General features: G+C 37.7%; 1 protein-coding gene across 1 annotated transcript in view; it reads left to right on the forward strand.

The window, feature by feature from the left end:
• The window catches only part of LOC126175427 (soma ferritin-like), a 59,734-nt gene that overhangs the window by 23,449 nt on the left and 24,157 nt on the right, over positions 1-12,128 (forward strand). The window contains exon 2 of the mRNA XM_049922227.1: positions 4,495-4,719. Within this exon, the coding sequence (XP_049778184.1) occupies positions 4,495-4,719 (225 nt within the window). The remainder of the gene's footprint in view (positions 1-4,494; positions 4,720-12,128) is intronic.

The raw sequence follows: 12,128 nt of genomic DNA on the forward strand, positions 1-12,128 counted from the left end.
CAGACTTTGTCATTATTATTATTATTATTATTGTTGTTGTTGTTATTGTTACTGTTATTGTTATTACTAATAACAACAATAATAATCGATGAGGAAAAGAATAATTCATTTTTATAGAAACATCCTCAGAATGGACCCAAATAGATTAACAAAAAATTTGACTACTACTCCAAAAAAAAAAGAAACCAAATCAATTTAAGGAAATGGAGAAGGCCTTTATAGTCATAGATAACAATGGGGGAAAAAACACACAAAGGCAAGAAAGAAGGGCTCCAAGTCAAAATCAAAACCAAACGAATAGTCCAAATCTCTGAAGATGAAAGGAAAGTAAGACCAGAAAGAATGAAACAATACTGATTTAACATACCCCAGAGTCAGGTGAAATGTAATTATATATATTTATATAAGCAAGGTTTCTACGGCTGCCGCCGCCTCTCGCATCCCAGTCTCCATCGTTCACGGTTATTCCAGTCTCCTTCAGTAAGACCTCTCGCCGCCATTGCTTCATTGACGTCGTCTTTCCAGCATCTCGCAGGTCTACTACGCTTTCTTCTTTGATGTTGAGCCCATTGCCATACCCGTTTTGGCCATCTTGTGTCTGGCATATGCTGTAAGTGACCATACCAGAGTAGGCGCTTCCTTTCTATGTAGTCAAGGATTGTGCTTTTGACATTCATAACCTCTCTGATCCTATCATTTCTAATATGGTCAAGTCTGGAGTATCCACAAATCTGTCTCCAGAAATCTATCTCGACGGCCAGCAGGCGATCTTTCTGCCTCTGAGTTAGTTCCCACAACTCTGTACCAATGTTGTGATACTTTCAATAATTGTGTGGTAGATGGTATGTTTTGTTCTGCGTTGTGTTTCTGTTCCAGAGAATACCATTTAGTTGTTTTATGGCTCACTTGCCCTGGCCTATTTTATTGTTTGCATCATCCATACTTCTACCATTGGACGGCAGTGTCACTCCCAAGTACTTAAAATTATGACACCCTTTAACAGTATCAGAATCGAGCTGTAAGTCATTAACAGTATTTTCTCCCACTTTCAGATATTCTGTTTTAGATACGTTTATGACATACCTCATTTTTCATATTCTTCTTTTAATTTGTGGAGCATGTAATTCGCGTCTTCCTCATCTCCAGCTACTAACACGTGGTCGTCAGCAAAAAATATAGTGAACAAGATCTCGTCGTCTATAGGGACACCCGTTCCTCCGCATTTCCTTTTCCATGATTTTAGTGCCGCCTCTAGGTAGATCGTAAAGAGCGTAGGGGCAAGTGTGCATCCCTGGCATAGTCCCTTTGTCACCTCAAACTCTTGAGATAGTTAATTTCTCACTTTAACCATTGCTGTACAACCTTGGTAGAGGAGTCTGATAGCTTTCACATAGCTCAGTGACACGCCATTATCAATTAGACTTGGCCATAGCTTGTTCTGTGGAACAGTCATAAGTTTTCTGGAGGTCTTCAAAGACAAGGTGGGTTGTAAGGCCCCTTGCTGTCCTTCTCTCCACTAGGTTTTTGAGGGTAAATACTCCATCAGTACAGGAATGACCAGAAATAAATCCATTTTGTTCTTCAGATTTAGTTATTTCTTCTTCTATCCTCTTTTTTAGGATACAGCCATAGACTCTCACCATGGGTGGCATCACACTAATACCACAATAGTTTGCACAATTCCTCCTGTTGCCCTTCTTAAATGTTGATGTAATTGTTGCCTTTTTCCATTCCTTTGAGGCTTCATCACCTCTAAGGCATTTGTCAAAAATCACTGCCAATATCTCAGTGTTTTGATGGTGCTGCTTTAACCAGTTCTATATAAATTAATCCTGGACCTGGCGACTTTCTGTTTTTCATGGCATTAATTGCATTTTGGACTTCCTTTGGGGGTTATTGGTGGTATATTATCATTACTGATTTCAATACCTGGTGGGTTCTGAGTGAATGCAGCTCTGTTCTCAGTTAGTAGTCATTGGTAATGTTGTACCCATTCCTGCATGCTAATGAGGTTTATATTTGCTTTATCTTTATTCTGTGTTCTCATTGTTTTTAATACCTTCCAGGCTTTATTTGCTCATGTATTCCCCATGCTTTTTTCTCTCTCTCTTTACCAGTTTTCTGCCAGGCTTCGTTTTTTGCCTTAATTATTGTTTTCTGTGCATCTTTTCTCCACTCTCTGTATTCCAGCCAATCATTGTCTGATCTTGAGTTCAACCATTTATTATAAACTTTCTTCTTACTTTCTACCTTCTCTTGTACTGAGTGGTTCCACCACTCATCACATATTCTATTACTCTTTTGGATTTCTTTTTTCCCAGTGCTTCATAAGCTGCGTTATGGATGGCTTCTTTACCCATCTCATACATCTTATCTGCAGAGGTTTCTTCAATGGCAGCAAGTTTTTCTGCTAGCCTTTGCTGGTACAAAAAGCAGGTAGAACTATGGTCAAGGCTTTGTAAATTATATTGAATATTATTGGCTTTCTCTGGTTCGGCTTCCACTTGAATTTCTGTGTCTTTGATAAACTCGAATAATATCTTAGACATTAGCACAAAATAGTTTGATCAGCACTCTGCACCTCTCATGGCCCTCACGTCTTCTATTACAAGCTTTGTTGTTCGCTTTATTACGGCATAGTCTATAATGGACTTGAGGTTAACACTTGGTTTCGTCCGTGTGTATTTGTGGGTGTCCTTAAGCTTATACCATCCATTCATAAATCTTAAGTCATTTTGCATGCAGATTTCTGTCAGTCTTCCACCATTATCATTTATGGTTTCTTCACCATATTGTCCCACTATGTTGTCATTAGCTTTCCATCCTTTTCTGGCATTTAGGTCTCCTAGTAAAATGACTTCTTTGCGATTCCCTGTATTTTCAAGAGATCTTGTCAGTTGAGTGTAGAATAAGTCTTTCTTCGCTACATCAGCGTCGTCGTTTGGTGAATAGACCACAGTAATCACCACAGGATGGCCCTTTATTTTCATCTGTACTTGCAGAATTCTATCACCAACATATTCCCAGGTGGTTAGGTTTTTCTTGAGTTGTTTCTTTATGGCAATGGCAACTCCACTTTGGGCTCGTTGTTCCTTTGGTACACCACTATAAATGTATGTGTAATCATTTGTCTTTTCTGTACCATGCCCTTTCACTTTGGTTTCTGTTCGGCCCACTATGTTGACATTAAGGCTCTTTATTCCTTTAAAGACTTCATGTTTGTTTGTAGAAATTCCCTGTATATTCCATGTTGCAATTCTCAGTGTCCTTTTTCGTGCCTGTTGTCGTCTTTGTTTTGATCCATTCCATTCCGAGGCTAAATTGGGAGGTTTTGCATTTGATTTCTTTTGCTAGGATGGAGTGCAGGTCCAATGCCTAAACCCCCAACTTGGAGGACCAGGTGATTTTTATTCATGGTTTTCTTCCACTAGACGATTGCTTTTCTGGGCTCAGGGACTCTGTCTATCCCTCCCTTGGGTTCCTCTGGGAATGAGGTGCCACTTACGCCAAGTCCGCCATACCGAAGTCCATCTTCTTTGTCTTCCTTGCCGATGTGGTCTTCACCCATAACCCTGGGCATGGGTAACACGTTATACCCTGTGATACTGGGTCCCCAGCAGAACTTTGCCACCAGCTTGAAAGCCGGACCCAATCCTGTGACATGACATGGACACGCCTGCTGAGAATTACCCAAGTGCGCTTAGAGAAGGAGGCTCTAAGCACCCTGTGCGTGTATGATTCCACACACAAAGGCATAATAATAATAATAATAATAATAATAATAATAATAATAATAATAGATCACTTCTCAGACAAAGGTAGAGTGGAGGTTCTAATTATTGTTATGAGTAACTGTGTTCATTATAAGCTGGCCTGTATTGTTGCAGATGTAGAAAACTGTTACTCTTGGCTTATAGCATTGTATGCACATGTCACAGGCCAGCTTTATCAGACAAACAATAGCTGTTTAGTGTAACAGCTGCAATTTTTTCCAAAGTAGCAGCTCCCCTGTGATTTTATGTTATATTAAGCCAGATTCAGTGCAAATAGAAGACATACAGGCCTGTGGAAATTTAATAACTGACTTTTAATGCAATTTTTAATGATTTATTCCTCATTCTTGATAGTTATCCTTTGTGTTGGAATCTATGGAACACAATGAATGAATGAATGAATGAATGAATGAATGAATGGTTACTCAAGGTATTAGCTTAAAGGAATTCATACTTGAATATTATGTTCTCATTGATTCTCATTTGCTATTAAAATTATATCAGTGATTTTATGGTTCTCTCAGTGCAGTGAAATTAATGAATTTATCTTCTATAACGTGTGTTTTACCTCAGTTTACGTGAAGCATAGTGCTTGTTTTTCTGCCAGGTGGTGGCTGGTTGTTTTTTTTCTTTTTTTTCCAGATCCAGTAATGACTTATATTATTGATTTCAAATTGTAGTTTCGGCAAAAAAATTTAATTGTAATTTTGCGTTCATGTAGGCTTACTACTTTGATCGTGATGATGTTGCGTTACCTGGTCTACACAAGTACTTCAAGCAAGCATCAGAGGAAGAAAGAGAGCATGCTACAAAGTTTATGAAATACATGAATAAGCGTGGAGGTCGAATTGTTCTCAGCTGTATTAATGCTCCAGATTACAACGAGTGGGGAACAGCAGAAGGTGCAATGCGTGAAGCATTGCAGTTGGAGAAAAAAGTAAACCAGGTCAGCTAACATCTGAGCAACTCTGATTCTACAATTTTATGATAATGTTAAGTTACATAACTTATTTATCCATTGAGCAATGAAAGATGGTAATGTGAGACAGTTACGCAATTCATTTGAGTCTGTTAATAAACTGTGAAAATTTTTGATGGTAATGCTATGCAGAGTAGTACTGTGTGCAGTTACCTTCTCCAGAAAGCAAAATTTGCATTACACAAGTGTGTCATGAGAATAATTCAGTGATTATTCATCTTGTAGACAACTCTCTAAAAGTGTCAGCCATTTTACTAACAGCTTCTTTGTATGAAAGTTTCTTGCAATTCATTTAGCACACTTAAAAGTAAAATTATAATGTCCATAATTGTAGCAGCGAATGGAACATTTCCATAAGTTTGCCTTATCACATTTCCTTCAAAAAGGTGAGTTATGCTGTGACATTTTGGTTCATCCATTAATGATGAAAATGATTGATAGACAGCAAAGTTAATTTGAAAGGTGAACCGTAAATATTTTTTCTTGACAACTCATGTTCCACATGTGAATTTCTACTCACAAAAGTAGTGTTTTTTAATAGAGCCTACACCTATTAGTAAAGGAGCAGCTCATTTTCAAGTAGATAAGTCTGATCTTTATCTCCCCTTGTCCTTGCGAAAGGTAGGTCCAGTGTATCTGTCAGCAGAGTATTATTATTTCTTTCCTTTCTCAGACGTTATGTGTGGTTAAAAATGGAAAGTGACGCGGAACTTTATCAAGTGTGACTTCCTTTTTAACTGTACGGTATATGTTACATTGCATTTAGGAACTTTCGGGTAATTGAACATGTATCAATAATTACAGATTTCTGTAGTTGTATGTATATGTTTGGATGTAGCTCTATTGTGTTGATGTACTGGTGGATATTGTGTGGTATGACTCCTGTAGTTGATAGTATGATTGGTATACTGTCAACTATATCCTGATGCCCCATGTCCTTGACTTCCTCAGCCAGTTGAATGTATTTTTCAATTTTTTCTCCTGTTATCTTCTGTATATTTGTTGTATTGGGTATGGATATTTCAATTAGTTGTGTTAATTTCTTCTTTTTATTGGTGAGTATGATGTCAGGTTTGTTATGTGGTGTTGTTCCATCTGTTATAATGGTTCTGTTCCAATATAATGTGTATTCATCATTCTCCAGTACATTTTGTGGTGCATACTAGTATGTGGGAACGTGTTATTTTATTAGTTTATGTTGTATGGCAAGTTGTTGATCTATTATTTTTGCTACATTGTCATGTCTTCTGGTGTGTTATGTATTTGCTAGTATTATACATCTGCTTATGATGTGATTTGTTGTTTGCAAAGTCTGCATTTATCTGTTGTGGTATTGGGATCTTTAATAATATGTTTGCTGTAATATCTGGTGTTCACTGTTTGATCCTGTATTGCAATCATGAATCCTTCCGTCTCACTGTATATATTGCCTTTTCTTAGCCATGTGTTGGATGCGTCTTGATCGATGTGTGGCTGTGTTAAATGATACGGGTGCTTGCCATGCAGTGTTTTCTTTTTACAATTTACTTTCTTCATATCTGTTGATGTTATGTGATCTAAAGGGTTGTAGAAGTGGTTATGAAATTGCTATGGTGTAGCCGATGTATTTATATGAGTGATTGCTTTGTGTATTTTGCTAGTTTCTGCTTGTTCTATAAAGAATTTTCTTAAATTGTCTACCTGTCCATAATGTAGGTTTTTTATGTCGATAAATCCCCTTCCTCCTTCCTTTCTGCTTAATGTGAACCTTTCTGTTGCTGAATGTATGTGATGTATTCTATATTTGTGGCATTGTGATGGTGTAAGTGTATTGAGTGCTTCCAGGTCTGTGTTACTCCATTTCACTACTCCAAATGAGTAGGTCAATATTGGTATAGCATAAGTATTTATAGCTTTTTGTCTTGTTTCTTGCTGTCAATTCTGTTTTCAGTATTTTTTAGTCTTTTTGATTTTTACACAGATCTGATCAGCTAGTCGTTGTTCTGTTAAAAATTTGAATTCTGGGTATCTGGTAATAAACGTTGTGTATACTTGTGATCTGTATCCAGTTGTGTTGGTTCCTAAGTTTGTTGCTTGGTAATAACAGAACATGAGGTGTTGGTTAACTTCATCTGACTATCTCATCCTCTGTCTTTGTTTTCCTTCTAGAGTGGTTGCAGGAAGCATATCCTGCAAACCACTTGGGTAGTGATGTGGAGATGTACCCCTAACTGCTAATTATGGCACCTGTCACGCATTGTGTGGACAATGTCAACCTCCATTGGTGATGACGGCCTTGCAGTCCATCTTCTGTTATGTCACAGTGTGCAAGGGGGTGGTGTGGGTTGGGGGATGTGGTGGGGGGGGGGGGGGGGGGGCAGGCAGGCATTGTAGCTGTGGCAGTGAAAGGAGGGAAGCACCCTTCATCGCTGGGGAGGCAGGCTAGTCCATGATGTTTGACAGGGTGGCTGTTTGTTGTGGGTGTGAAGGCAACATGTGTTAGATGTGTCGGCCTACACAAGCTACACTGGGCTGGCTGTGTTATTTCAAATGATCGTATGATGGCTGGGACTTCCAAGATAACTAGAGGGTGTCAATCCAGATTTTGTCAGGTATGTTTTGAATCACTCTGTCTCATATGAGGTTGTGTGCATAAGATTTACCATAACCTTCTGCACTGAGAGAGAATTTACAATGTAAACTGCCTTGGATTTGCGTTGTCCATTGTAAGTATGTCTGTCTGATTTGTTCAGCACACTGAAATGCACACTGTCATTTTGATACCAAATGCACCCAGTGGCCATTGTAGTGGACTAGTCTATTCATGAACTCATCCAGAGTGAAGACAGGAGGCTCCTGCTAAGGGGAGGGATGGAATCTTGTCTATCCTCTGAAACACTTCCAGTCCACAGCATGTGAGGACACAGTTGCAGCCACAAGCAGCATCAGTAATGTCTTGTAATGAGATGATGGCACAGGCATACTGCAGATGAACTCTGCTGCCTGTGGTTGCTGTTCAAGGTAGAGAATAGTCTGTTTGGCTGTGGCATGTAGGGTGGGGCCACTTTGGAGTGAGACAACTTATGGAGTTGATGTTGCTGTAGCCACATTAAATACAGTTCCTATTCATATTGTTTTTCCTGGAGTTCTGGTTGTTTTTGCTGTTTGATCTTAAGAAATGCTGCCTATATCTTTGGTACACTGTGTTGTCCTTAAAACTGGCTAGATCTAAATACTGCTCTGTCATTGATATAATTGCAGTGTTGCACAGATGGGGTTAATACCTTGTCATCATTTATTGTGACCTACAGCAAATAAACTTTTGGGCAGTTAAAGTATGTACTGGCAATCAACTGTTAATACGACTGAAATTGTTGGTGCCTTGTATCTGAGAAAATTAAAGTCTACAAGAAAATACACTGAGGTTGAAGGAACATTTGTATTCCCAGAAGTCCAATTTGTAAAAACCACTTCATAATAATGTGATAAAGTTCAGTTTCCCACAAGCTGCTGGCGATGGTACAACATATATCGTAAGATGATGTTTGAGTCTAGCACCTGTAGTCAAGCACTGTTGATAGTCATCCCTTGGCAGTACGACAGTGTGGGACAACAGTGGAGATCTCTCCAACAAATAGCATGACTACACACCTAAAATGGTTATGACAGCTGGATGTAATACTGTGATGTAAGATTAACAAGTACATATTGACCTAAGGGTTGCAAATAGCAAGTCTGACACTGCTGTCGGTTGCATGTGAAATATTGAAACTGATGTCATTTACTTCATCATTGGTGCCCTGGTATCAATACTGCATAACCTGAAGAGGACTGTTTGCATTGCTTGAATCAATGGAAACTACAGCTGTTACATTTCTCAAGGTATGTGGCTCTACTGTATGGTTTAATGATGATTTCCTCCTCTTGGGCAAAATATTCCAGAAGTAAAACAGTTCATTTTTTGAATATCCAGCCAGAGGACACTCAAGATATGATCATTAAAAACAAAATTTGCATTCCATTGGGAATAGTGTCAGATGTTAGATCCATTATACAGCTAATTATGTTAATAAAGTTGAAAATATGAATGGGTAGGTTAAAGTTAAATACAGTTGCAATTGTAAGCTCACTGTCACTAATTTGTAATTACAGTCTTAAAGTTACTCACCCTGTTAAGGCTGCTTAATACACTTCGTGCCCTTTCTGTTTCCAACTTGGAAGCTTGCACACCTAAAAACAGTAAGAGGAAAAATGCATACTTCTTTCAGCAGAATAATATATTTTATTTTTGAGTTAGAGGTTTTATGTTCTTCGTCTAATTTTGTGATATCCTGCACTTGATAAAAGATGATTTTTACTATCAAATGATGGATTTTATTGAATACTTAGCCAATGTGATAACTCTTGCTAAGCTCTGCCCAACTGTACCTTGGAAGGGCTTAGTGTTTGCCTGTTTGTTTGTACAGTCTATTCTATTGTAAATGTTGTCAAGTGTCTCTCGATCATATTATATTGCATTTATTTAGCATCCAAAGAACTGAGCATTCCAATTATAATTGTGCGTCACTGTAATTCATTATGCTGTACTATCACTGACAGCATTGTATCATATCTCACTGGGAAATTAGATATCTTATTGATTATATTTAATTTAATGTGATTTTTCATAAATTCATCATTGCTGTAGAAGCTGTTGACTGTCATGTTTGCATTACTTGCTTAAACTATGAAGTCAAGATTTCCCTACGTAGCTAACTTTTATGAATCTTGTAGGTCTCTTCTGGAGTTTAAAAGCTTATGTCCCATGCTTTCATCATCCTGGAATAGAAGCTTGTACTTCGGTAAACTGTGTATGAGCAAATAATATGCATATAACAACAGTGTTTGTATAGTGCAGTATGTTTTAAGCATTTTTAACATATAGCAAGATTTACTTAGTTCTTTGTTTAGATTTCTTCAGAACCCTCCCGTCTTAAATGACTGTCTATACATGCTCTTAAGAATTTCAGTGAAAGCCCTCCTGAAGCCTGCTGTTCCAAAATAAAATTACTATACTACAGGGTGTTTATAAATGAATATTGGGGTTTTAACGCTTTGTTATATTTATTATATTAAACTTACAGCTACTCTTTCATTTGACATATCATTTATAACTGTAAGTTTAATGTAATGAATATTATAAAGCGTTAAAACCTCGATATTCATTTATAAACACCCTGTATAATCTTTGCTTCTTGAGTGACTGATGGTCATCCAAGCTGATTATATTTTGTCATTCACTACAAAACAGTTATCACAAATCAATTTTCCTATATTGCTTCAGTTTTATGCTGAAGATCTGCTTCATCATGACAAACTTTTGGTACCTGTCAAACAGATTGTTCAACCAATCATGGGTCACTCCCTGAGCACTATATCAGTCTAACATAGTGAATTGTAGATCGTGATGGATAACATCAAAGGCCTTTGAAAGATCTAGAAACAGTCCACAGGTTGGTTCCAGTTGCCTGTGGCACTTAGAACCAAGTTCAGAAAGTTATATACTACAATTTCAGTGGATTTGCTTTTTTATTTTTATTCAGTAAATCTGAATGTTTCACATATTATTCTTTCAATCATTTTTGAAAATCTGTGTAGTAATGACAGTGGTGTTTGTAATACGTTCTACCTAATTTTTAACAGTGTGGTTTTTGAGGGCTCTAGGAAATATTCATGAAAAAATGTGATGACATTTTATTTTCTGAACAATGTTCATCTTGTAACCTCCCCCTCACTTATCGACCTTAATGACAGTGAAAAATTAAACCGCGTGTACCTAATGGAAATTTGGGAAAAGCAATCGCCACTGAATTTAATCTGTCGGTAAAGAGGGAGGAAAGGGATACATCTAAATGAAAGGAAAAATGCAAATGAAACTGGTGGAAATTAATTTTGAAAAGGGGTAAAGTTAATAAAGAAAGTAAATGTGCGGCTGTTACGTTAACAATTAACTAGCGGTAATTAGATATTTGAGATTTGGGGGAAATTATGGTCGCCAGTCCTATGGATAATTACTATAGTAACTGAAAAAGAAAGGTTAGTACACATATAATTAGCACTAGAAGCGTGGCAACTGAAGGTTGACACGTGTAGTGTGAAAACTGCAAGTTTGTCAGAAGTAATAAATGTCGCTACACTCTGACTTAATTTAGCAAAAGAATTAATAAAACCAGAAAACTGAAAGTTAATTTAGTGACTGAAATTAATAGTGAGCTTTGTTTCTGAAGCACATCGAAATTCAGTAAAATATGGTTAGTCTTGGGCTACCTCAACAATCATTTCAAAAGCTACTTAAATCTACGCAATTTAGAAATAAGAGATTTAACTTTGAACTTGAATTAAATGATTCTGAAGAATTAACAATAGTAAAATTTAGTACGTACCAAGCTGAGCTGCAGTCACAGGTAAGCTAAGATACGGTAACAAAACTCGCACTCTTAATTTATGCTTGTGTAATCTAAATATTGTAGCCAGCTATGAATACCTTAACTGAACTTTGAAATTAAAGCAGTGAAATCGAATGATATTACTTTAATGCTGGCGTTTGAATTTCAACGACACTCGGGTTCATTCCGGAAAAGGAAGGGACCCTGCTTGGTAATGCAATTGGGACAATGAGCAACAAAGGTTCATGCTACGTTGCTGTAATTTAGTGAGAAAAATTTAACAGTTTGAAAAGCTGAGGTCTGCCGTACAGTTCTAAAACTTTACATGCTACCAGTCTTCCTTGTTGGTTGATTGAAGGTTTGAAGTCATCGATCGAGGAGGTGGCGACAGTCACTCATTGTCAGCCGTCAGTGTTGCAGAAGCTGGATGTTGGCGTGCCTTCTTCTCGACACGGTCTCCAGCTGAAACGGACTCTTGATGTGTGCCAGCTAACACTTCCGTCCGCGACACCATGTCAGAAACTAACATAGCAAGTCGAGCGTAATTACGTGCTGCCAAACCCCAAAAGCACGGCAACTCGCGGAAGCGTCACACAACACACCTGCTCCACTGCCCTCCTCCAGCCAGACTCTCTCTGCCCTGCCCACGCTCCACGCGGCAGAGTTAACACTACCAAAGATCCTAAACACTTTGGTTCTCCACACGACCTATCGATGTATTTGTTCGATAGCATAGTTTTCCCTAGGCAAGACCCAGCGTAAAATACAAATAATATTTACCAAAACAAACCAATTATATATATATATATATATATATATATATATATATATATATATATATATAATAGAGGGAAACATTCCACGTGGGAAAAATATATTTAAAAAGAAAAGAAAGATGATGAGACTTGCCAAACAAAAGCGCTGGCAGGTCGATAGACACACAAACATACACACAAAATTCTAGCTTTCGCA

Source organism: Schistocerca cancellata, chromosome 3 (assembly GCF_023864275.1).
Source record: "Schistocerca cancellata isolate TAMUIC-IGC-003103 chromosome 3, iqSchCanc2.1, whole genome shotgun sequence".
Classification (NCBI taxonomy): Eukaryota; Metazoa; Arthropoda; class Insecta; order Orthoptera; family Acrididae; genus Schistocerca; species Schistocerca cancellata.